Source organism: Urocampus carinirostris, chromosome 11, assembly GCF_059441175.1.
Source record: "Urocampus carinirostris isolate Australia breed hairy pipefish chromosome 11, RoL_Ucar_1.0, whole genome shotgun sequence".
In the NCBI taxonomy this organism is placed as follows: domain Eukaryota; kingdom Metazoa; phylum Chordata; class Actinopteri; order Syngnathiformes; family Syngnathidae; genus Urocampus; species Urocampus carinirostris.
Window position 1 is genome coordinate 35,269,791 of NC_142359.1, and position 22,797 is coordinate 35,292,587.

At 40.4% G+C, this 22,797-nt stretch overlaps 2 protein-coding genes across 4 annotated transcripts; both read left to right on the top strand.

The window, feature by feature from the left end:
• Positions 1-3,366: 3,366 nt before the first annotated feature.
• Positions 3,367-7,481, top strand: dnajb9a (DnaJ heat shock protein family (Hsp40) member B9a). 2 transcript variants are annotated; one of them, XM_088348574.1, is made up of 3 exons: positions 3,367-3,528; positions 3,785-4,030; positions 5,556-7,481. In XM_088348574.1, the coding sequence occupies exons 1-3, from the start codon at positions 3,399-3,401 to the stop codon at positions 5,975-5,977; spliced, it is 798 nt and encodes a 265-aa protein (XP_088204700.1). In that variant the 5' UTR covers positions 3,367-3,398; the 3' UTR covers positions 5,978-7,481. The 2 variants fall into 2 exon arrangements, with proteins under 2 accessions (XP_088204700.1, XP_088204701.1); XM_088348575.1 differs by having other exon boundaries at positions 3,478-3,563.
• Positions 7,482-10,313: 2,832 nt separating this feature from the next.
• Positions 10,314-22,652, top strand: LOC148357200 (aldo-keto reductase family 1 member B1-like). Of its 2 annotated transcripts, none has more exons than XM_088346925.1 (10): positions 10,314-10,433; positions 17,309-17,476; positions 17,824-17,940; positions 19,093-19,170; positions 19,252-19,374; positions 19,438-19,544; positions 19,968-20,049; positions 20,349-20,432; positions 21,553-21,635; positions 21,709-22,652. In XM_088346925.1, the coding sequence occupies exons 1-10, from the start codon at positions 10,344-10,346 to the stop codon at positions 21,749-21,751; spliced, it is 975 nt and encodes a 324-aa protein (XP_088203051.1). In that variant the 5' UTR covers positions 10,314-10,343; the 3' UTR covers positions 21,752-22,652. The 2 variants fall into 2 exon arrangements, with proteins under 2 accessions (XP_088203051.1, XP_088203052.1); XM_088346926.1 differs by lacking the exon at positions 10,314-10,433 and adding an exon at positions 14,367-14,664.
• Positions 22,653-22,797: the final 145 nt, after the last annotated feature.

Genomic DNA, 22,797 nt, shown 5'->3' on the forward strand with positions numbered 1-22,797 from the left:
AAAGAAAAACTATATGTGTATGGATAGATCTGATGCCACAGAACATTTTGACTTGTCGGAAATAAAAAATATATTCACATATATTCATAAATGGCAGCACGGCGGCGCAGTGGTTAGCACGTGTGCAGGATAGTTCTGAGGTCGTGGGAACCTCTTGCGTGGGTTCAAATCCAGCTCCCGACCTTACTGTGCGGAGTTTTTATGTTCTCCCCGTGCTTGTGTGGGTTTCCTCCGGGCACTCCGGTTTCCTCCCACATTCCAAAGACATGCATTTCAGATGAATTGGCAGGTCCAAATTGTCCCTAGGTGTGACTGAGCGAGTGAATTGTCTGTTCCCGTGTGCCCTGCGATTGCTTGGCAACCAGTTCAGGGTGTCCCCTGCCCACTGCCCGATGATTGATGGGATGGGCTCCAGCACCCCCGCGACCCTACTGAGGATAAGCGGTGCAGCTGATGAGATGAGATATTCATAAAGGGCCAAGTTAACACACTATTAAATTAGTGCCCACTGACATGTATTGTGTCAGAAAGAAATGCATGCCACGAGGGTTAAAGGAACTGTGTGTAATATTTAGTCCCTCGTAGTGGTACCACAAAACGGTCATTCGGTAGAAAAAAATTAATAAAACATTGATTTTAATACAAGGCAAAAAGACATGAAAATCATGCATTGAGGTGGGGAGAATGATTTTACACGCATGCTGGTTGTGCTTTCATTTATGTAGGACAAAAACGGTAAAAGTAAGAAAAGTACTGTTTAAATACAGTACAAATGCCAACCCAAACACCCAAAAACATAAAAATGAAGACTTTATTCTGAGAGACACACATGTGCATGTGCCACAGAGGCTGCAATGATAATTTCAGCCAGAAGATGGCGTCAGCAAGGAGACAAATTTTGAAGTGACAGACACCACCTTTAACAATGCCCATTTTAGTCCAAAGAACCCATCTCATCTCATCAGCCGTACCGCTTATCCTCATTAGGGTCGCGGGGGTGCTGGAGCCCATCCCAGCCATCTCCGGGCAGTGGGCAGGGGACACCCTGAACTGGTTGCCAGCCAATCGCAGGGCACACAGGGACAGACAACTCATTCGCTCATTCACACCTAGGGACAATTTGGACCGGCCAATTCACCTGAAATGCAACCCTTATGCTTTATTTTCCACATTGCCTATCTGCTTTTATCTTACTTTTGGCCAAGCTGTTCAGGGCAGAACCCAGTAGGTTTCATGAATAGGGTCTGGTAAGGATTCCTGCAAAGTGACGTCTTGCTCATCCCCACGTGTTTTTGTTTTCTTTTTATTTGTTAATGTAGCATGAAATTGGTGAAAGTTAGAAAAGGCCAGCTTCAAATATAGTCCAAATGCCGACCCAAACCACAAGAAACAATACCAAAATAAAGACTATTCAAGCGTATCTGACAAATGCATGTACTAGCACAAGCACCATAAACGAACTAACTGACACTGTAATGGTAACATAAGCCAGGAGATTGCGGCAGAGAGTGAATGAATGAATGAATGAAAATTTTATTTCGAACATAAAAATAAAAACAGGACAAAAACAATGAGTCAACAACGAAATAATGTGTTACAAAGTTCCAAACTCTGTTCAGCTTTAATGATTGCAATTTCACTCATTAAGTGATAATAAACCTTACAAACACAGCATGGCACCTGTTTATCCTCAGGTATACTGTGCACAATAAAAACAACCTTTTTTTTTAACACATTTATTTTATTCCCCGAATAAACACCACAAACGATAATTTCAGAATCTTTGTTGGTTATATTTTAATCACTCGCAGTACTTATAAAAGTGTTGCTAGTTATATGTAGCGGTGGATGAGTGATTAGCGCATCAGCCCCACGATGCAGAGGTCAAGGGTTCAATTCCAGCTTCCTCCTGGTGGGGAGTTTGCATGTTCTCCCTGTGTCAGGGTGGATTTCCTATGGGCAACCCAGTTTCCTCCATTCCAAAAACATGCATGGCAGGTTAGTTGGGGACTCCAAATGGTCCCTGATATGAATGATTGTGTGAATGGTTGTCTGCCTATGTGTGTTCTGAGACTTGCTGGCAACCATTTCAGGGTGTCCTCTGCCCACTGTCCGAATATGGCTGGGATGGGCTTGCAACCCTAGTGAGAATAAGCGGTGCAGGAAATGGATAGATAGATATTATACATAGCTGTACAGGTTTCGCAGATTTGATCTATATTTGCAATCTATGATGATGCTGTTGTCTGCTGGCAATGACTGAGATTGGAACCAAAATGGGCAAGATTTAATTATTTATAATTCTTTTATTCTGTAAAAAAATGTTTTATAAAGTTTACATAGACATCAACAATTTATAAAATACGGGGTGGAAAGTATAAGTTGACGGGTATGATATTTATAACTACACTTTTTTTGGCTCCCCATTTTACAAGCACGGTTTAAATCACTACCGTTGGCCGACAGAATTCCTGAAAGAAGAGAAGACGGGCTTTGCTACGATAAACACAAAATTCAATCATAGTAGTTCTCCAAAACACCCCTGAGGTGATAGCAACCTCCTACAATGGTATCTCACAGGCACCCACGTGTAACAACGAAGGCAAGAAATGACACCGATTTTGAAAAGCTTGTTTGTTTTCTGGTACCAATAAAAACATTTGAATCCTTTGAACTTTATTAGTTTTGATTTATCAGAGGGGCAACACATTGGGGTACTGAAGGATCATGTATAATGTGGGTCTCTGCTTCCAGGAATTGCTTCACCATCTACCTCACAGGCCCGCCAAAAATGCCCGACATTGGTGAAAAATAGTTGAAAATATAAGGACAGCTGTGGGAGCGAGACTCAAAAATATTTTTGTGTATATTTGAAACCGTTCATATTTCCAGTTAATGCTGTCTTGCAATATGTTCAAGTTTAGTTCCAGTGTATTCTTTATTATAGTCCTGAAATATCCATCCTGTTTTTTGTTTTTGAATTTAAATTGTTATTACATTGTCCTTAAACATATTTCTTGTAGATATTGCCAGATACTGAAAGTTTAGGTTGTTTTGAAAATGGACCAAAAAAATCACTCATAAAATGGTTTCTGACTCTTTTATGGCTAAAATAACAAACAAAAAATGCAGGCGCCTGAATAATACTTGGTCAATAAAGGGTAAAACATGGATATATCAAAACTACGACGTACGGAGTAATGATACCAGTTGACAACACATTTCTAATATAAATTAGTTACTATCTTATTCAAGACTTGAAATTAAAAAGTGGACAAGCTTCACACTCTACAACCAATAAAGGGACGACCAACGAGTTGCATAAAACAAAACCGGAAGTACGTGTCAGGAACCCTCTTCAAACATACGTGGACGCTACGACACTGCGTGTCTGGAGAATGGACCAATTACGTTGCGAGTCGTGGTGCTCTGGCTCAAGAATGCATTTCGTCAACAAACGATTGCTTGCAGTTTCCCATCAGCTGGAGCTAGTCGGTACTCGCCAATGTCCCTTCTTTCTTGATCCAGGTAGCCACAGTTTTATGTAATTCATTGCATGATGAGTAAGTTCCGTTTACGATTTTTTTGCTGCATTTGGGATAATTTGATCCAAAATGGCGGGTTATTTTATTGTCAACATACATGTCTCCATTCGGTAAACGAAGATTCGAAACTTACATAGAAACGACTGCCTATTTTCTTAAATATGACGCACTTTTTATGTTTGCGTTTCTAACTTTCACTTGGAATGGTTTTAAACAAGTTTTCAATATTTGTGTTAAAGGTACCCAACGAACAAGGACCTTACCAGTCATGGCCACCGTGCAGTGTGTGTTGCTGCTCGCCTTTCACATCTTGCTCATCTCTGAGTTCATATTGGCTGAGAAGGACTTTTACGACCTCCTCGGAGTGCCCAGAGACGCTTCTGAGCGCCAGATCAAGAAAGCTTTCCATACGCTTGCTCTCAAGTACCACCCGGACCGAAACAAGGGGCCCGATGCGGAGGGGAGGTTCCGAGAAATAGCTGAGGGTAAGAAACTGTTGGCATTCCAACAAGGATCAGGAATGTTCTAGTATTACCTCTGAAAATAAGCCACTTCAGTGCACTGTACGCTCCCTTTTTTCAAAATTATTCTTGACCTGCTTCCTGACTTTTTACTGAAAAATAGTGGTTACAGATGCGTCAGTAACTCAGTTACCTATTTTACTGACACGAAAAAGTAGCAACCATAATCGAAAATAACTTCCGTATTTTCCTTTAACGGGGTAGAGTAAATAAAGTCCCAATTGTACAGTTTAAGTCCGATTTGTGTGCAGTTATTTTTCTTTCATTTCCCTTTGGGCTCCATGGCCGATCACACACCCGCCAGTTTGTTTAAAACAACAGCCACCTGCTTGGCATGTGACGCTGCTCCTTTAAAAGGGGCGGGACTTTGGCTGCATAGAGCCGCTCTCACACAGGGGACACCGAAGAGAACAATCGAAAGAGTAATGCGCGTACCAACTTAAGGCTTCAATGTGGTCCAATGTAGCGGAGTAAGAGTTCTGAGTGGCCAAGTCAAAGTCCTGATTCGAAACGAGATGCCGTGGTTTGAACTTAACGGGCAGTTTCGTGAAAACCCTCCAAATATGGCAAATTTGAAAACATTTTGCAAAGAAAAGTGGGCAAAATTTTGATTTCATTAAATTGAGTCAAAATATGGCCTTGTTTTGCTGCTTTTCATACATACAGTACTTTCTTTGTTTATTTTTTTTTTCGTCGTCTGTATAGAACTCCATCATTACCCAACACCTATAGCCCCCAATCTGCGTGTGCATTGTTGAGGCAGAATTCATGTCAGTTTATAGAAGTCCATTGACATACAGGTTTGTGGATAGGAACATCTCAACTAAGCACAACGTATGTGCTAGTAGCAAGATGGCACCTTTATTTTAGTCATCAAAGTCAACAAAAAAAAGTGTTCTTCTGATTTATCCCTTTGAAAAAACTGGAAGAATTGGCCTTGAAGTGCAGAAAAAGTGCTTGAGTTTGGCCATGAAAAATGTCTACAAACACTGTATTGGCTAATAAAAATAATAATTTCCTTTGTATTGTCATTCTTTGTAACAATGTACACAGAACGAAATGTCGATACACCTGACCCGTTGTAGCGAGTCGATGCAGCCAGAGGGCGCCGCCATTTTACCAATGTTATAAGTCTTAGGTATGACTCGGCCGAGGCGCGAACCAGCGACCTCCCAGTCTCAAAGCGGGCGGGGAGGTCGCTGGTTATATCGCCGTACTTTAATTTCCACAGCTCTTACGGCTGATTTGCTTTTTGTACCCTTAAAAATGTAATTAAAATAAGGTAATCACAAAAGGGGGTCTCAGATCGGGGGTTTGAATACCATATCTGAAGGCTTCCATCCCTGTCCTCCTCGCAACTTACAAATTCATTGATGTCTTCTTTCTTTATTTTGAGTGTCTACGAACTTTTAAATTTGACATTTTCAGTCCTTCAAGCTGGACAACATGAAAATAACAGGTCCTATTTTGTTCCTTCATCTGACCTCAGCGTACGAGACGTTATCAGATGACAAGAGGCGGCGGGAGTACGACCAGTTCGGCCATGGCCCGTCACAACAAGCCGACAACAGAGGAGGCACCAAGTACAACTTCAAGCAGCACTACCGCTCCTTTGACTTGGACGACATCTTCAAGGACTTTGTTTTTGTTCAGAAGCAAAAATTCCACTCCCGTCATCAAGCCCACCAGAAGAGGATTTTCAGGGAGCCTTCGGGAAACCAACAGAAGCGGCCCTTCAGTAGAGGAGGAGGACTTTTTGATGACATGTTTGAGAACTTGGAGAAGATGTTCTCTTTCAACGCGCATAACGCCAGGAGTGATAGTCGATTCCAGCACTCGGCCGAGCAGCACTGCAGGACTGTGACCCAGAGGAGGGGGAATATGGTGACCACCTTCACAGACTGCTCCTGAAGTTAAAAAATGGTTTTATTTGGAAATTAAATGCTAATTTATCACAAGGCTTTTTGGTGACATTCAAGTAAGATTTGTATCCAACGAACAAAGGGGGTTTTCAGTCACTACCATTTAGGTCAGTTTGTTAACGCTCTCAGGAATCCACATAAGCTCGTACCTGTTTTCCCTCTCCAACAAGCTGCATTGAAGTATTATTATTTGTGAACAAGGCCGGACTGAATATGACAACACAGCACAAAAAAACAAGCACTTCTGTTTTTGTTATTTTTCTTCTTGACCACCCTACTGATGAACCTCAAGATCATCATGTGATCATGTGCAATATTCCGCACTTTTTGCTCTTCATGTTGCCTATTATGCATCGACAGTGTTGTTTGCATTATCATTGTCTACATCAGGGGTCGAGAACTAATGGCTCACGAGCCAGATATGGGTCTTTTAATGAGTCCGCATGGCTTGTAGATAAAATCCTGGACATGCAAATATCCTCTACAGCGTTTCAATTCTGATGAGCACTGAGTCGAGATTGTTGCGTGCATAGCCAACGTAACGCTACAAGAATGATTGGGTCAGTATTTAAATGCTACAAACCCAACCAAAATTTACAGTCAAGGTGTCACACCAACAAACTCCGTTTTGGTTATACGTTACTAAGAAATCCTTTTTTTGGAAGTTCATTAATCAATGTACATTTACTTTTGAGACACTTTTTGATGAAAACCTACAGAGCAAGCTGTAAACCCACAAAACGCCAGCCAAGCAAGCAGAGCAATTTGATTGTGTGAAGGTGGACGGTGGCATGCACACAGGGCTGTTTGCACCAAGGGTAAAGACACCATTCTCCTCGTTTGCGGTATTTTGTGACATCTTTTTACAAAATAACTGCTTGCACCTTGTTTTGAAGCCATTATTTATGAAGGTCAAAAGCCTCAACGATCTTCAAGGGACAGTGTGTAATGTTTATTGCCCCCCTAGTGGTACAAAGAAAAATAATATATATATTGATTTGAATACTTGGCAAAAATACATGAATTATAATGACAATGTAATTAGAATGAAAATCACAGGTGGAGAAATATGTCTTTTATATAGTGGAATCCCTACCTAGTAGTCTGCCATATATGTCTGGTGTCTTTCTGGTTGCTGTGGCATTACACACTTGGGATTTAAGTAACTGCGGAAGGCAGACACATTTTAAGTGGTATAATTATATTGATCTGGGACACAGGCTCTGCTGGCTTTATTATTATTTCATAGATTTTATGAAACCTGTCTAGAAGAGTGAATTTGGCGGTATCGTTGAATTTTGTTTAAAAATGTATGGTGCGGCCTTGCCCATGCCCAATGACCCTAGCCCCCCATAAAAAATCTCAAGATTTTAGCTTTTATAGATCGTTGGGCCAAAATGGTTCCCAAGCCCTGATCTATGTATGCACTTTGTGAGAGTGTTGACTGATTTGATGATGTTTGAACTTAGAATAATAAAGTTACATTGAAAACACTCGTGTTCTGGTTTAGTGCTGTTTTCGTTCTGTATTCTAATCTGATCACACAAATTCAACCAGTTTTAAATATACTGGCTGAATCGTCAATTGCTATACAATTTCGAACCCTTACATCAGCATATGGGGGGAAATTGGATTTTCAGTGCAATGACACACAGAAACCACTAGATAATACCCAAAATCTCAATTATCATCGGCTGTGATTTGGGATAAAGTAATGAACAAAATTATGACTGCATGCAATGCAAAAGGTTTCTGATTAACCATCAGGAAAAGTTTTGATGGTCTGGAAGATTCTGGCTGCAAGTTAAACCAATTGCTCTTACATCCATGCCACATCGAAGTAATACCAAATTTATACCTCAATCTTCTGGGTTTAAAAGTACAGTGTCTGATATTTAGTGCCTCCTAGTGGTACAAAAAAAAAACGCCATTCATTTAAAAAGAAAAAAAAAAACCTAAACATTGATAAGAATATTAGGCAAAAATACTTGAAATATAATACAGTACTATGGAATTTTTTATAAAGATAGGTTGAGAAATGTGCAATTATTTTTCATAGTGGAATCCGTACCTTGCTGCTTGCTGTGGCACTGTTTTTCTTCGCATTAGAAAACAGTGAACTCAAGTGGTCAAATATTACATACTGGGGCTTTCAGCTAGTGGTTCTCAAATAGTGGGGCGCCGTCAAGGGGTCGCGGCTGCGTTCGACTTTGTGGACGGTTGTTTTTTTCTCAACTTTGCCAGAATAAAGAGCAATTGCACCTCCACTACTCTAAGGGGCAGTGGCGTTCTCAGTGGTTCAGTGTTTTGTATACATTTAGCTTAGTATAAACATTGAGTATGAAGTGTAGACACGAAGTTCAGCTGGCCCTTAAGTCCCCTTGCAAAAAAGACCGGGGTAAAGAGACAAACCAAATTCTTCTCCCGTAGGACTTCAGTGCAACTACGAAGGGAGACGAGCAAAGACTGGTGTGCTTGCTATGTTGAAAATGCCGGCAGCGGAAGGCAAGAAGTCAAATAAGATAAGCCGTCACTTGGAGACATGACAACCTAATCACGCTAAAACACTTGGGGTTTTCTTCAGTGAAAATATGCCGAAAGGTGTAAATTTGGCATGAATGTGTTACCATCAATATCGAGCAATCTTTGTTTTAACCCCACCAATATTACGCGATCACTTTAAACAGCCATGCCAAAGCCCATGGTCGCGGCCTCTGTCTATCATGATTACTGATGCGGGGCACCTGAGTCTGCTCCATTGGCGCCAACAGCCGCGGACGCTGATTGGCTGCTTCCTTTTTTTTAAACCACCGCTTTCCTGACAACACTCGTCGGATCGTTTGTGAACCTATGCTACACGCTAGGAAAACTTTTGTGACTCCTGACTCTATCGTGCCCTGTTGTTCTGTCTGATTCCCGTTGCCAACCTTTATTCTGGACCTGTTTATGTTTTTGCTGTTTTTCCCCGCTCTCGACATTGCCTGCGCTTGACACGGAAGTGCCACTTCCGCGTTCCCAGCGATCTGCTACCCGTGACCGACGATCCCCGGATTGCGGGTGCAAGTCCTTTCCTCCTTCTAAATAAAACTGAGTAAAACGAACGCAATTGGGTCCCGTCTCTGTTCCTGGTCTGTGACACTGTCATCAAATTAATATATGTGGCCTGCCAGTGATATTGACAGGATGAAATAAATCTTTAAAAACAATTTTAAAAATCACTTAACCAAATGATGGCAGTAGCCCTTTGGCTACCTTGCCCTTGCCTTCTATGAGAATTTTAGCCCACCGTATTTTCAACATGGGGACTGTAAGCAAAAGAAGGAAAGTTGATTGTGAGGGATGCCACTCTCAGGACAAAAGGAAATTTGAGTATTTTTTTTTAAAAATCCGAAACAACTGCATCTGCCTGATTTGCCAAAAGACTGTGGCTGTTTTCAAAAAATATACTTTAAAGTGGCAGTGCCAGAAGAAATAGGCTGACTACGAAAAGCTGTCAAGTCAAGTCATTTTTATTTGTATAGCCCTAAATCACGCAGAGTCTCAAAGGGCTTCACAGATTATTACACTATATTACACAGACTATTTTTCTGAATATTATTATACATTTCCCTGCTCTGGAGCCGACGAGAAGAGAAGGTTATTCATATGCTATAGAGTAGAAGTGAGTTTTAAGCTTAGATTTAAACATTTCCACTGAGGTTGCAGATCGGATCTCAGGGGGAAGAGCATTCCACAGCACCGGTGCCCGGATGGAGAACGCTCTTGAACCAGCAGAACACTTCTTTGCTCTTGGGATCACCAGAGGACCGGCACTCTCAGAACGTAGGCTTCGGACCGGGACATAGGGGGAAATCAGATCTGAAAAAAGAAAGAAACAAACGCTGTGAAAAGGTGACGCAACTGAAAGCTGTTTTAATGGCACAGCAATGCTTTTTCACGAGACCCTGGGAGTCAAATGAAAATTCTACAAAGGCGAGCTACAAGGTTGCGACATTGATCGCCACTGCAAACCTTTCAGGGAGGGTCAATTTAAAGAACGGCAGGCTGAATAGTCGGCCCTCACACATTTTTAGCTTACCAAATCTGAGCCCCTTTCTGAAAAGTTTGGACACCCCAGACTTAAAAAAAATATATATATCGATCTTAGGCGAGAGGATTTCTTCTTCCAAGGGTGGCCAAGACAGAAAATAATCGAAAAGCAATGGTTTAAGGGAACACTAGTCACCATTTACATTCCCACCACACCCTCATAAATATCTGTCTCCGCCTCTGTGTCAGCAGACCTCTGGCTGGCATGTAAAAGCACTGTATGAATGTATTGCAGATTCTCACCGTCTCACTCATTCGTCACAAAAATGAATAAGGAGAAGATCTCCAACAAAGTTCCTACAATTTTGCTCAACAATGGAGCAAAGATGCCTCTTGTGGGACTTGGGACATGGAGGGTAAGTCTTCAATTTGGGATTTAGAAATATATCGCTGGATTACTTGCTTCTTGTTAATATGACAAAAATTACAAAAATCCTGTCCTACTTTAAAGTATTAAAAAAACATAAAAAGGGAATAATTTCTATTGGAACTTTTAATAAAGAATCATTTATTTTGGCGTTTTATTAAATTTAATTCAATTGTCTTCATTGTCATTGATATCAACATAATAAACATTGTTTCCAATGAGATTAGACATGGGTATCCAGGATAAACACCTGATAAAAACTAAAAAGATTAAAAAAAAGATAAAAGAATGTCAAAATAAACATACAAAAATATTTACAAGGCAGTCCTCGGAGATTGGCCTAAGTTGTACAAATAGTGCATTGAAAATATTGCATCTTGAAAATAATGCAACGAAATGTGACTTGACAATGAAAAGTAATGCAACATTTAGCAGCAACAAAAATTCCAAACTGGAACGATGTACAGTACTGTATCGTTTTCACAGTTTGAATTTTTCATATTTTTTAACTGAGGTTTTGATTCAATCAAAATTCAAATTGTCTACATTGTTTACAAGATTATAGATGTGGGACTCCAAGATAAACAATTATAAACTACTCAAAAAAAAGAAATAAGATAAAAGTATTTAGAAGTGGTCTACACAAGGTGTTTGCACAGCTATTAAGCTTTATTTTACGTGAGATGATACAGTATACAGTACATAGTAATTATTAAAAATTAAGAAGGTCTGACACTTGAAAAATATTTTTGTTGTGAGAATTGAGTGGAGGGCGGCACGGCAGATGAGTGGTTAGCGCGTGGCCTCACAGTGTGGAGGTCCAGGGGCTCATTCCAGCATGGTGGACTCCCCGTGCAGGGTTTGCATGTTCACCCCGTGCCTGCGTGGCTTTCCTCCGCTCACTCCGGCCTTTTCCTTCATTCCGAAAACATGCATGTCAGGTTAGTTGGCGGGTAGGAATGGTCCCTGGCTGTGAATTAGTGACTTGTGTGTCTCCGTGTGCCCTGCGACTGGCTGGCAACCAGTTCAGGGTGTCCCTCTGCCAACTGCCCAATATCGGCTGGGATGGGCTCCAGCACTCTCCGCAACCCTAATAAGGATAAGCGGCACAGAAAACGGATGGATGGAATTGAGTGGAAAAGTTGATATGTAAGTGTGAAAAATAGCAGCGCATGCTATGAGTGGCAGAAAGAATAGGCATGAAACATTTTTATCCCACATAATCTGAGACTGTGAGTGATAACAGTTCATTCATTCATACATTAATTTTCCAGCTAATTATCCTTACTAGGGTCGCTGGGTTGCTGCAGCCCACCCCAGCTGACTATAGTCAGGACACACTGGGACTGGTTGCCAGCCAATTGCAATACACAATGAGACAGACAGCCATATAGTCACACATTCGTCCTAAGGGCATTTTTGACTCACAAATGCTTGTTTATGGTACGTGTGACGAAAGCGGAGAAACCCCACCTAATAACAAGGACCCAGGACATCTGAACAGTGAGGCTGACAGCCGCCATGCCCGACAAGAGTTAATGTTCATGCATTGATTGGACCAATTGATGGGCCAGTTGTGACACACAGTTGTATGTTTGACACTTTTGGGTGACGGACTCATATAAGGAAGGCAAAAACTGGAAACAAGGGCTACTATTTAGAACAACAAACAACAGTCCGCATTAGTATGCAAAATAAAGAACTGTCATCCTATGAAATCTCCTTTGTATGGGTCTAATATTAAAAACAAAACAAACATACCACCAAGCAAACTGGAAAAACGATCATATATAGAGAAAAATAAAAAATACTAGCGGGAGATAATTTACCAAACAAATCAATTAGTCTAATAAATCTCTAGACCAGGGTTCTCGAAGTCAGAAGGGATGAAGGGCCCAAAAAAATCAAGCTACAGTACATGCCAAGCACCAGCCTGATGGAATGTTGAAACATTAAAAAATAACTCAAATTGTCTAGCCGCTTATTGTTCCGACAGACAACCGGCGGCTGGTCAGATTTTTGATAGACTGTTAGACTGTCTTCACAATGTCACAAGTCACAGAAATATGTTACATATCATTGGAAAGCTTAGACTCATTGGAATTTATTTCAAAATGTACTCATCACAGAAATATCACAATTAGTCTGGAACAAGATACCCGAAAACCATAAAGCACGTATTGCTGACCTATAATATCTCCGGGGAGTCATGATACGATTCCCTGCAAATATAGTGTGCTTAGTTCACGAAAGTCCAGTGAATCCAACCGTGTAACATATTTACTCCAAAACATACGATAATGCAGACAGATATATCAAAAAAATCCGCCTAAAAGCATTTCTGCATTGTTCGACAATCCTTGTTGTAATCCGTTTGTTTTGCCCCATAATTCCCTTCTAAAAGTAGAAAAACTCCTGAGATGATTTCCAATATGGCCTTTAGCCTTTGAACTTTTGATTGACACCAGTCTTGACCAATTGCATGCTTTGTTTTATGGTCCTTAGCCTGCGAAAGCCTATGCAGGCCTGTGTCTAAAATAAAAAACTACAACTTATGCTTCAAAAATCTTTAGCCAATAGTGACTAATTCAAACAGTGATTAACACATTTTACACACAATTATCACACGCAAGTGAGCACAATCATGGAATCACATTTAGATGGAGAAGTAAAAAATTTAAAACTCAGTCATCATGTCTAAAAACTGGCCGAAGTAATATAATAATAATAATAATAATATTAATAATAATAATAATAATTTCCTTGTATTGTCATTCTGTGTAACAATGTACACAGAACGAAATGTCGATTGCACCTGACCCGTTGTAGCGAACCGATGCAGCCGCAGCCAACAGAGGGCGCCGCCAACCACTTTTTAAGTCTTAGGAATGACTCGGCCGGGGCGCGAACCACCGACCTCCCAGTCTCAAAGCGGGCGCCTTACCATCTAGGCTACTGAGCTGGTATATATATATACAAGGTTGCAGAGGTTTTAGAGCTTTAAGTTGGTCGTCTACAAATGGCCACCTTTGGAAACGCTGTGACATACCTTTAGACAAATGTGTAAAATACAATGGTTAGTTTTTCCAATTGTAAGCAGATTTGATCTGGAACCAAGTACGCTTTAATTCTATTGTCCCACCAATTTTCCAGCTAAAATGTCCATGCTACACTCATGTGACTGCAAAAAAAATATTCAGGCGAGAGTAAAAACCTTATAATTATGTGTTTTCTGACCTAGATTACTCAATGTCAGTAGCACTTGAGAGTGATTATTTGAGTTTGGTACAAAACCTAATAGTATTACCTTTTGAAGGAGACCTGAACCGTCCATAATCACTGTTTGAGAACATGGTTCAATTTACTTTGGGGTGTGTCTTGGCATTTTAGGCAAATTTTCCTAAATTGTTTGAAAGGGCTATTGAACCTAGTTGAACCTAATAAAAAGCTAACAAATATACTCCAATATGCTCAGATGAATAACTCCATATTTTACTAGGGCTCTGTCATTAATCTTTAATTCTCAACAGGCACAAAAGACAAACTTCCTGAATATTAAAATCCACATTACATGAACATTAAATGAAAGCTGCCAGTATCATTCAGGTACCGTCAGCAGCAATGTTCCCTCTTGTCACAATCACCCGGATCGGGAACACCTGTGCTCAGGATTTGGCGCCAACAGCCAGGACAGCTGATTGGCGCACCCTGTCCATTTAAATCCTCAGCTTCTGGAAACAAGCTGTCTGATTGTAATATGCTACCTGTTGCCATTTGCTCAGAAAGCCCGTACCTCCGACTCTTTGCCTGCCTCCTATTTTCTTCTACTTGATCTCCGTTGCCGACCCGTTTCCGAATTTGCCCTACGACCTGCCCTGCCCGTCTGACTCCTGATCACTCTTCCGAACACGACGACGCCCTTCTTCTCCAGCCCCGACCAACAACACGACGATTACACCTGTCCACGACCATTCCCGCCATGCCTTCACCCGCCTGTCAATCTGTCAAACAACGGATCGAAGAATCACGCCTTGTCATTCCTTCCTTCCACTAAAAAACAAGAAACGAGTGCAAGTGATCTCAGTCTTCCTTCCGCCTGACACCCACTAAGCTGCGCGCGTGCCCAATCGCGGACTGCCTGCACATTCTCAGCGCACAAGAAAATCTAGCCAGCGCACAAAAATCAGGGCTCGAAATTAAGTCAGTTACAGTGCATGAAGGTAAAAATACACGGGTTCCCCTGACGCTGTTTTCCAAATGCGGTATTTTGAAGTCAATGTCGAACAAAGTTGAAAAGTAAAGTCAGTAGAGTTTTTCGAGAACCGGCTTCTTCAGCTCGGCTCACTAAAGAGGACCGGCTCTTTCAGGTCCCAGACGGCTATTCAGGTTGTTTTTGCTTTTTTAATCCCTACACGACCAAATATTATGTAAAATTGTGCACAAAATGACTTAAAGGAAGGGGGGGGAATAGAACAAAAAAGAAAAAAAATACCAAAATAAAAAAGGAGTGAAAATCTGAGGAAAAATAAACAAAAGTAAGAGAAAAAAGAAGGCAAAATTCAGAAAAAAACAGAAAAAAAAGAAAAGAAAGAAACAAAGGAAAAAAGGTAAAAAGTGAACAAAAAGAAAAAAGTAACAACTACGAAAAAATAAACATAATTAAAAAAAAATTTGAAGGAATTTAAAAAAATAAATTAAAAAAACAGGGAAAAAGAAGAAAAAGTCTGTGTTGCATTCAAATAATTTCCAATTTTACCAAGTCAATCTTGTTGCCAAAATTGTACTTCCACTAAGAAATGTGATTAAATACAGTTCTGTATCTTGCAACGGACTAAATAAGCCCCCAAAAAGTTTAGCATTATGCTTCAAAAGATACCAGGGAAAAAAAAATGAAAATCTTGTGAAAGAATTGTTGTAAAAACAAATGACGTTTGTAGGCCGTGAAACCTTTGCAATAATACATTAGTCAATTCATTCAAAAGTGAAACATTTTTTGCATTGCCGGAAACTCAGCAAAATGTAACTTGATGTCAAGTTTTGGACATGCTTGATAATGATTTGGTTGCCACACTTGGGATTGCCGTTGCTCACTGTTGTTTCAAGCGTTGCTCACCGACTTTTTGTGAACGCTCAGACCCGTGGAAAATTAGAGGGAACATTGGTCAGCAGCCTATATTTTGTATTTTAACAAAAGTGGGATAAAATCACTTCAAAGAAAAATAAGCAATTGTCTACCATTCACTGAACTACAAAATACAGTACAAGGAGAAGTAACAAACAGTGAAAACTAATACACTACGATTCCTGGTGTACGATACAATCATCATAGATTATCGTTAATCCAAATTATTTTAGGGGCAGAAGAAAACCTTCTCTGGGCTGGATGTGTCCCATGAGACTGGACTTTAACATATGTCCTCTAGACTAAGACACCATATTTATTAATTGTACTTCTCGCCCTCTATGGAATACTGGACTATAAGTCACTCCCTCCAAAAAAGTATATTCTGTCATCAAGCACATCAAATTGAGACTCCAGTAAGAGGTACCATGTAACCGTTTGGCTATTCATACACTAAGTATGAAGTGTAGCAACAAGGCGTAACAAGGCAAAGGTAAAAAAACAGTTAACACTGAATGAAGAGACAAGTGAAGAGAGACGGGGTGAAGAAACGAACAGAGTCTCGTCCCCTAGCACTTCACTGCGACCTTGGAGGGAGACGAGTAGAGAATAGTGTGCTTGCTATATTATAAATGTTGGCAGCAGACAGCACAAAGCCAAATAAGTTACACTGTGGCTTGAAGACATTACAACTCAGTCACGCTGATAAGACGCATACATTTTATTCAGTAAAAAGGTGCCAAAAGGCATAGTTTTGGTATGGGACGGAGGTGACGTGCTACCATTTATATCATCCATCCACCCATCCATCCATTATCTGCACCGCTTATCCTCGGTAGGGTCGCGGGTGTGCTGGAGCCCATCCCAGCTATCTTCGGGCAGTGGGCAGGGGACACCCTAAACTGGTTGCCAGCCAGTCGCAGGGCTCGCTCATTCACATCTAGGGACAATTTGGACCGGCCAATTAACCTAACATGCATGTTTTTGGAATGTGGGAGGAAACCCAGTGTGCCCAGTGGAAACCCACGCAAGCACAGGGAGAACATGCAAATTCCACACAGGAGGTTCGATCTTGTGACCTCATATCTGTGCCGCACACGCGCCAACCACTACGCCGCCGTGCTGCCCCCATTTATATCAAGCAATCTTTTTTTGTTCCCACAAATATTGTGTGATCACTTAAAAAAAAGATCGATCCTCTGGGGGGCACGAGTGGATTTCTTCTTCAGAGAGAGGGGCGTGACAGAAAATAGCTGAGAAGAACTGGGGTAAAGAGTCCATCCACTTCTTCAACCGTGTATTAATAACCTCTCAGTTTAAAATGTATCTGTACGTAAAAGAGCTTGCATAGTACCATGACGAAATACTTTATTTTTTCTGTTTCTGTAGTAGTAGAAGGACAATTTAATCTGTCAGAATGCACTATGCAAATCAGTGTTTCTGTCATGATGAATGTGATAATGAGATAAGCTCTAATACACGACTGGTGGTCTAATGGCAAAGTGCTCGTGTCCTCACTGTCACTACCTGGGTTAGAATCCTGTTGCATACACTATGTGATAATTTTTAGCGATGTGTATCGATTCATCAACCTCTGCTCAAATATGGTAGTATACCATAAATCCTCATGTATTAAAGCAGACCTATAATTATTGTTTGCATTTCCAATCTTATGTACTGTATTTTGCGGTACATTAAACACACTGTGTTTTTATTGACAAATATAATCTCTCTGACATCAGGCATACTCAGATAAGGTCATTGAGGCGGTGAAAGTGGCTATAGGCGCTGGGTATCGGCACATCGATACTGCATACGTGTATGAGAATGAGGTGGAGGTCGGTGCCGGAATTCATGCCATGATCGAGCGAGGCGAAGTGGAAAGGGAAGAGCTGTTCATTGTCAGCAAGGTAAACCTCCAATGCCGAATACCAATACCATAATCCAGTGTTTTTCAACTACTGTGCCGCGGCACACCAGTGATTAGTTATCGTACTGTGCCGTGGAAAATTATCCAATTTTCGTGCCTGTGCAGTCTAGCGAAACCTATCTTTCATTTGGATTTATATTAACCGGAGAATCAAGGGCACATAGTGGTGGTGTTTCAATGAAAGAAATGGGCCTTTGCTCAAAAATGGTTGAAAAACACTTGCTTAATATACCACTATTTAAAATAAGAACACTTCAAAAATTTGGGTATTTTCCCAACACTATATTTGATTGAACTTTTTGCCAACTTTTTACCATATTTCTGCAGTTATGGTGCACGTTCCATCAACCATCCCTGGTGAGGAAGGCTTGTGAGAAAACCCTCAGTGACCTCCGACTTGACTACCTGGATCTGTACCTCATTCACTTTCCAATGGGTGCCAAGGTTTGAAACTGAGGAGAATGATCTTGTGCATAACTCTGGTATAACTGTGCATAATAGAATCTTATACATTATGTCCTGCATTCCGATTGGCGAAATAGTTAAAGAGAGTAGGTATAGACCCTTCTATTTGTTTGTAAACATTGTGATGCTTGCGGTTGGCGGGCCTTTGCCTGAAGTCAAGGAGTACTTGCGCTGGTTAGAAGACAGTGAGGAACACTGTCGTAGCTGCTAGCCGGCGTTATGTTGTGAGTTTGTGTGCCAGAATTGGAAAAAAAACATTAGTGACCGTAAATTGAAGTTTTACAGGATCTCAGCGGACACCCCTGATAAAAAAAAAGAAGAGAGTTGTAGTAAATGCATTAAAGTGAAAAGATTGGACCGAGGCACTAATCAATGATGCTCGGGTTTGCAGCGCAAACTTCAAATCAAGTAAAAGAAATTAAATGTTTATGATGTTTGCTATGAAGTCTATACTTCTTGTCATATCGGCAAAATATATTGTTATTTCCTTAGCTTCAGCTAACTGTTGGCGTGTAGCTTAAATACCAACGGTAGCCTTGTACACACTGCGTGGGTTGAAAAGAAAACAGGCACGCAATGCAAACAATTTACGATCACTGATGTATATACTGGGATTCTGACACGCAAACACAAAATATGACGACAAGTAGCAGCTACATTATTTTGCACTATTTTCCTCTGTCTTCTAATCAACGCAAGTAATATTTGGATTTTGACTTATAGGTAAAAAGATAATAACTGGTAATAACAAAAATAATAACAGGTTGATCAAATATTTGGGCCCGTAATAATGGGTTACTTTGTTAATTTCATTGTATCGTAGATTATTATTTGTATAAAATTTGTAAAACAATGAATGGTTTGTAATTAAGAGATTTTGCCTCTCACAGATTTTGCCTCTCACGGGCTGTTTTTGGAATGTAACCCCAGGCAAAAAGCAAGGGTTCACTATGTTGGAATGAAAGAGAATAGTTTGAGTTCAAAATTTGCTTAATCAAGCCATTAAAATTAAGTCAAAACTGATGCATTTTGGGGTTGTTTTGACTTGCAAGTATCCTGGTGTAAGCAGGATCTTGTTAAAAAAAGCTGGTCCAATTCTGTAGTAGATACTCTATTTTTTTCCTTTTGTAGGCAGGGGAAGAACTTTTTCCTTTGGATGAGTATGGGCAGGTTCTTCCTGACAACAGCAGCTTCCTGGACACTTGGGAGGTAGACTGCATCAACAGGCCTCCACAAATATATGGAAAATGACGTCTGAAGTGTCAATATTATTTAAAAATTGTACTACAGGCCATGGAGGAGCTAGTGGATTCAGGTTTAGTCAAGACCATTGGCGTCTCCAACTTTAACAAAGACCAAATTGATACCATTCTCAATAAACCGCGTCTAAAGTGCAAACCGGCCATCAATCAGGTAATAGAGGAAGAACATTTGGAATTAATAACAGATTTGACTCAGATCCATTTGTGTGTTTAGATTGAGTGTCACCCATTCTTGACCCAAGAGAAACTGATCAGCTACTGCCAATCAAAGGGTATCGTGGTGACTGCTTATGGGCCCCTGGGATCCCCTGACAGACCCTGGTAAGAAACATATTGACCTCAATTGGTCTATATTGTAAAGTAGAATGGTATAATATTTTTGGGGGTTTCTGGTAATACAACAATATTTTCTTGATTTCCACTCCTAAATAACTGGAGGGAGAAAGATCAGGCTTAGTAGGAGGAGGGGTGATTCAGGCAGAATACCCAGGAGACGAGAGACGAGGACGGAATCCAAAGAACAATGAATGGTGGAAAAAAAAAAAAAGAGAGAAGTCAGCGACCAAATCAGAACGTTATGATTGACATTTTAAGCTCGACCCAACTTTCGGTTCGGACTCAGGGTTAAGATCTTACCTCTACTGCAGCTGACCTAATGGCACTCTCTTGTAACTCTATCGATTTAGTGCTTTTTTGTTGTTTGTGATGCTGCCCCAACGCTGATTTTTTTTTTTCATTTAATAGGACTTTTCCAAATGAGCCCTCGCTCCTGGAGGAGCCGACAATCAAAGCAGTTGCTAAAAAGTACTCCAAGACAGCAGCACAGGTAATAGATGCTCTCCTTTCACGCTGTGCGGGTCATGGTAGCCATGGTAGCACCAGAAATCGTCAATGCCCTTGTGACATGAAAACAAAACACCATTCATTCACATTACTGTTAGAATTTACCATGAAAAACAGAATGCCTTGGTTGAATCTCAGGAAGAAATTGATCTCATGCCATTTTTTGACAAAACCCCCAGAGCTTTGTCTTTTCCTCAACCTCGCATTTATCCACAGTGTTATTTCTGTCATGCATTGCAGAATATGTGTAGCTAATGATTTGCTTGCTGCACATCGCTACAGATTCTAATCAGATTCCATATTCAGAGGAACACTATTGTCATCGCCAAGTCCATCACTCCACATCGGATCATGGAGAATCTTCAGGTATTCAAAACGATATTTACTTGCAGCTTGGGTCAGCAATCTGTGGCCCTGGAGCCGCATGTCAAGGCAAGTCATGTTTATTTGTATAGCCCTTAATCACAGAGTCTCAAAGGGCTGCACAGACCACAGATTATTGCAAACTGCAGAGTATTATTGCACCATCCTCTGATCTAAAACCTACATGAGGACAAATAAAAACTCAGCTGTAGACCTCTGCAGTTCATCCAGAGTGATCATGGGCCTCTTGGCTGCATCTTTGATCAGTTTTCTCCTTGTATGAGCTGAAAGTTTAGGAGGACGGCCCGATCTTGGTAGATTTGCAGTGGTCTGATGCTCCTTCCATTTAAATATCATTGCTTGCACAGTGCTCCTTGGGATGTTTAAAGCTTGGGAAATGTTTCTGTATCCAAATCCAGCTTTAAACTTCTCCACAACAGTATCTTGGACATGCCTGGTGTGTTCTCATTCTTAATAATCTTAATAATAAGCTATCTGCGCTTTAAACAGACTTCTGAGACTATCACAGTGCAGGTGCATTTATACAGAGACTTGATTACACACAGGTGGATTCTATTTATCATCGTTAGTCATTTAAATCAACATTGAATCATTCAGAGACCCTCACTGAACTTCTGGACAGAGTTTGCTGCACTGAAAGTAAAGGGGCTGAATAATTTTGCACACCCACTTTTTCCATTTTTAATTGTTAAAAAAGTTTAAAATATCCAATAAAGTGTGTTCCATTTCAGGATTGTGTCCCACTTACTTTTGATGCTTCACCAGAAATTACAGTTTTATATATTCATGTTTAAAGTCTGAGATATAGCAAAAGGTCACAAGGTTCAGGGGAGCCAAATAGTTTCGCAAGCTACTGTGTATGGATTCATCGGCCGAGATTAAGTGTGAGGCAGGGGTGTTGAGAACTCGCCCGGACGTTTCACAGGCAAAACAAGAGCAAATCCCATCAATAATTCATTGAGATGATCCAGCAGCTTTTCAGAAGTGAACTTTTGAACTACTAAAGCAAAACGAGTTCTGCTTGGGAATTCAATTTGTGGTGTGTTAGTCACAAGTGACCAAAATCCGAATCCAAGATTTTTTAACAGCAGTTTTTTCTTAGGTGTTTGATTTCGCGCTTAATGATGACGACATGAAGATCCTGCTCTGTTTGAACAAGAATTTTAGAGGTTTCCCCTTTTCATGGTAAGTGAACAAAAAAAGGACAAAGGTTGCCGGATTATATCTATTAAACTTGCTGCCTTTTTTTTCTGGACAGGGCATCAAAACACAAAGACTATCCACTCAATGCTGAATATTAGCTGAAGACTGTAATGCAGGGGTCGGGAACCTATGGCTCTCGAGCCATATATGGCTCTTTTTATAAGTACATCTGGCTTGGAGATAAAATAAAGTACGCATTTATTTATGGTATTGTCACGTGCAAAGCCGATTGAAGCACGTGCAAAGCTGAGACATCATTAAGTATACAAGGGTTCGGTCCAGTGTATATAAAGCACTGTCTCAATTACAGTTTAGGTGTCTCACCAACAGACCCTGTTGTGGCTGTTCATCGCCCAAGAATCCTTTATATGGAAGTTCATTACACAATAGATGTAAATTGTTGAGACACTTTATGATAAAAATCCACAGAACAAACTGCAAACACACAAAAACACTCGCAAAACACCCAGAGTAATTTGATGGGGTGAGCAGTAGGAATGGGCGGAGCTATACACACAGAGCGCACTCCTTCTCCCCCTCTCCCAGCTCTGTCTGCACTGAAGGTAAATACGGTATCCTTCTCGTTCAGTATTTTATGACACTTTTACAAAAAACCTTTCTTGTATCTCATTTTGAAACCATTATTTAGGATAAAAATGACACTCCTAAGTAACTGCTGGGAGACAAATTTTAGACGGTATATTTATATTGATATGGGACACAGGCTCTGGTATTGTTATTATTTCATCAAATCATCAAACGTCATACAATGAAATTAACTGTGCTGAAGAATTAGCTTTTGTCTGGAGAGCGGGTTAGGCTGTTCAATTTTGTCTTAAAACATACTCTGAGGTTCTATTTATAAGAAAATTTAAAATATATTTGCTTTTATGGCTCTTTTGGTTAAAAAGTTTCCTGACCCCTGCTATAATGGAACGTTTTTGTATGGGCTCCAGCAAGAGAACATTAACCTTGTGCTCTTTTATGTTTTTGACTACCACATATAAATAAAAATTATTTGTTGAAATCACTGCTGTTTTCGTACCCAATAAATGGCCTCATTATTGACAGGGTTTGTACACCTCTTTCATGGTCAATCAAACATGGCGACAATTTCAAGCATTTACAAGTACTCCACCCAAAA

Bases quoted from the DNA above. Each gene is read 5' to 3' on its own strand.
- LOC148357200 (XM_088346925.1), top strand. From the start codon at position 10,344: ATGAATAAGGAGAAGATCTCCAACAAAGTTCCTACAATTTTGCTCAAC. The intron at 17,941-19,092 runs GTTTGAAACTGA...TTCCTTTTGTAG, and splicing joins ACTTTCCAATGGGTGCCAAG to GCAGGGGAAGAACTTTTTCC. The intron at 19,375-19,437 runs GTAATAGAGGAA...TTGTGTGTTTAG, and splicing joins GCAAACCGGCCATCAATCAG to ATTGAGTGTCACCCATTCTT.
- dnajb9a (XM_088348574.1), top strand. From the start codon at position 3,399: ATGGACCAATTACGTTGCGAGTCGTGGTGCTCTGGCTCAAGAATGCAT. The intron at 3,529-3,784 runs GTAGCCACAGTT...TTTGTGTTAAAG, and splicing joins TCCCTTCTTTCTTGATCCAG to GTACCCAACGAACAAGGACC. The intron at 4,031-5,555 runs GTAAGAAACTGT...ATCTGACCTCAG, and splicing joins GTTCCGAGAAATAGCTGAGG to CGTACGAGACGTTATCAGAT.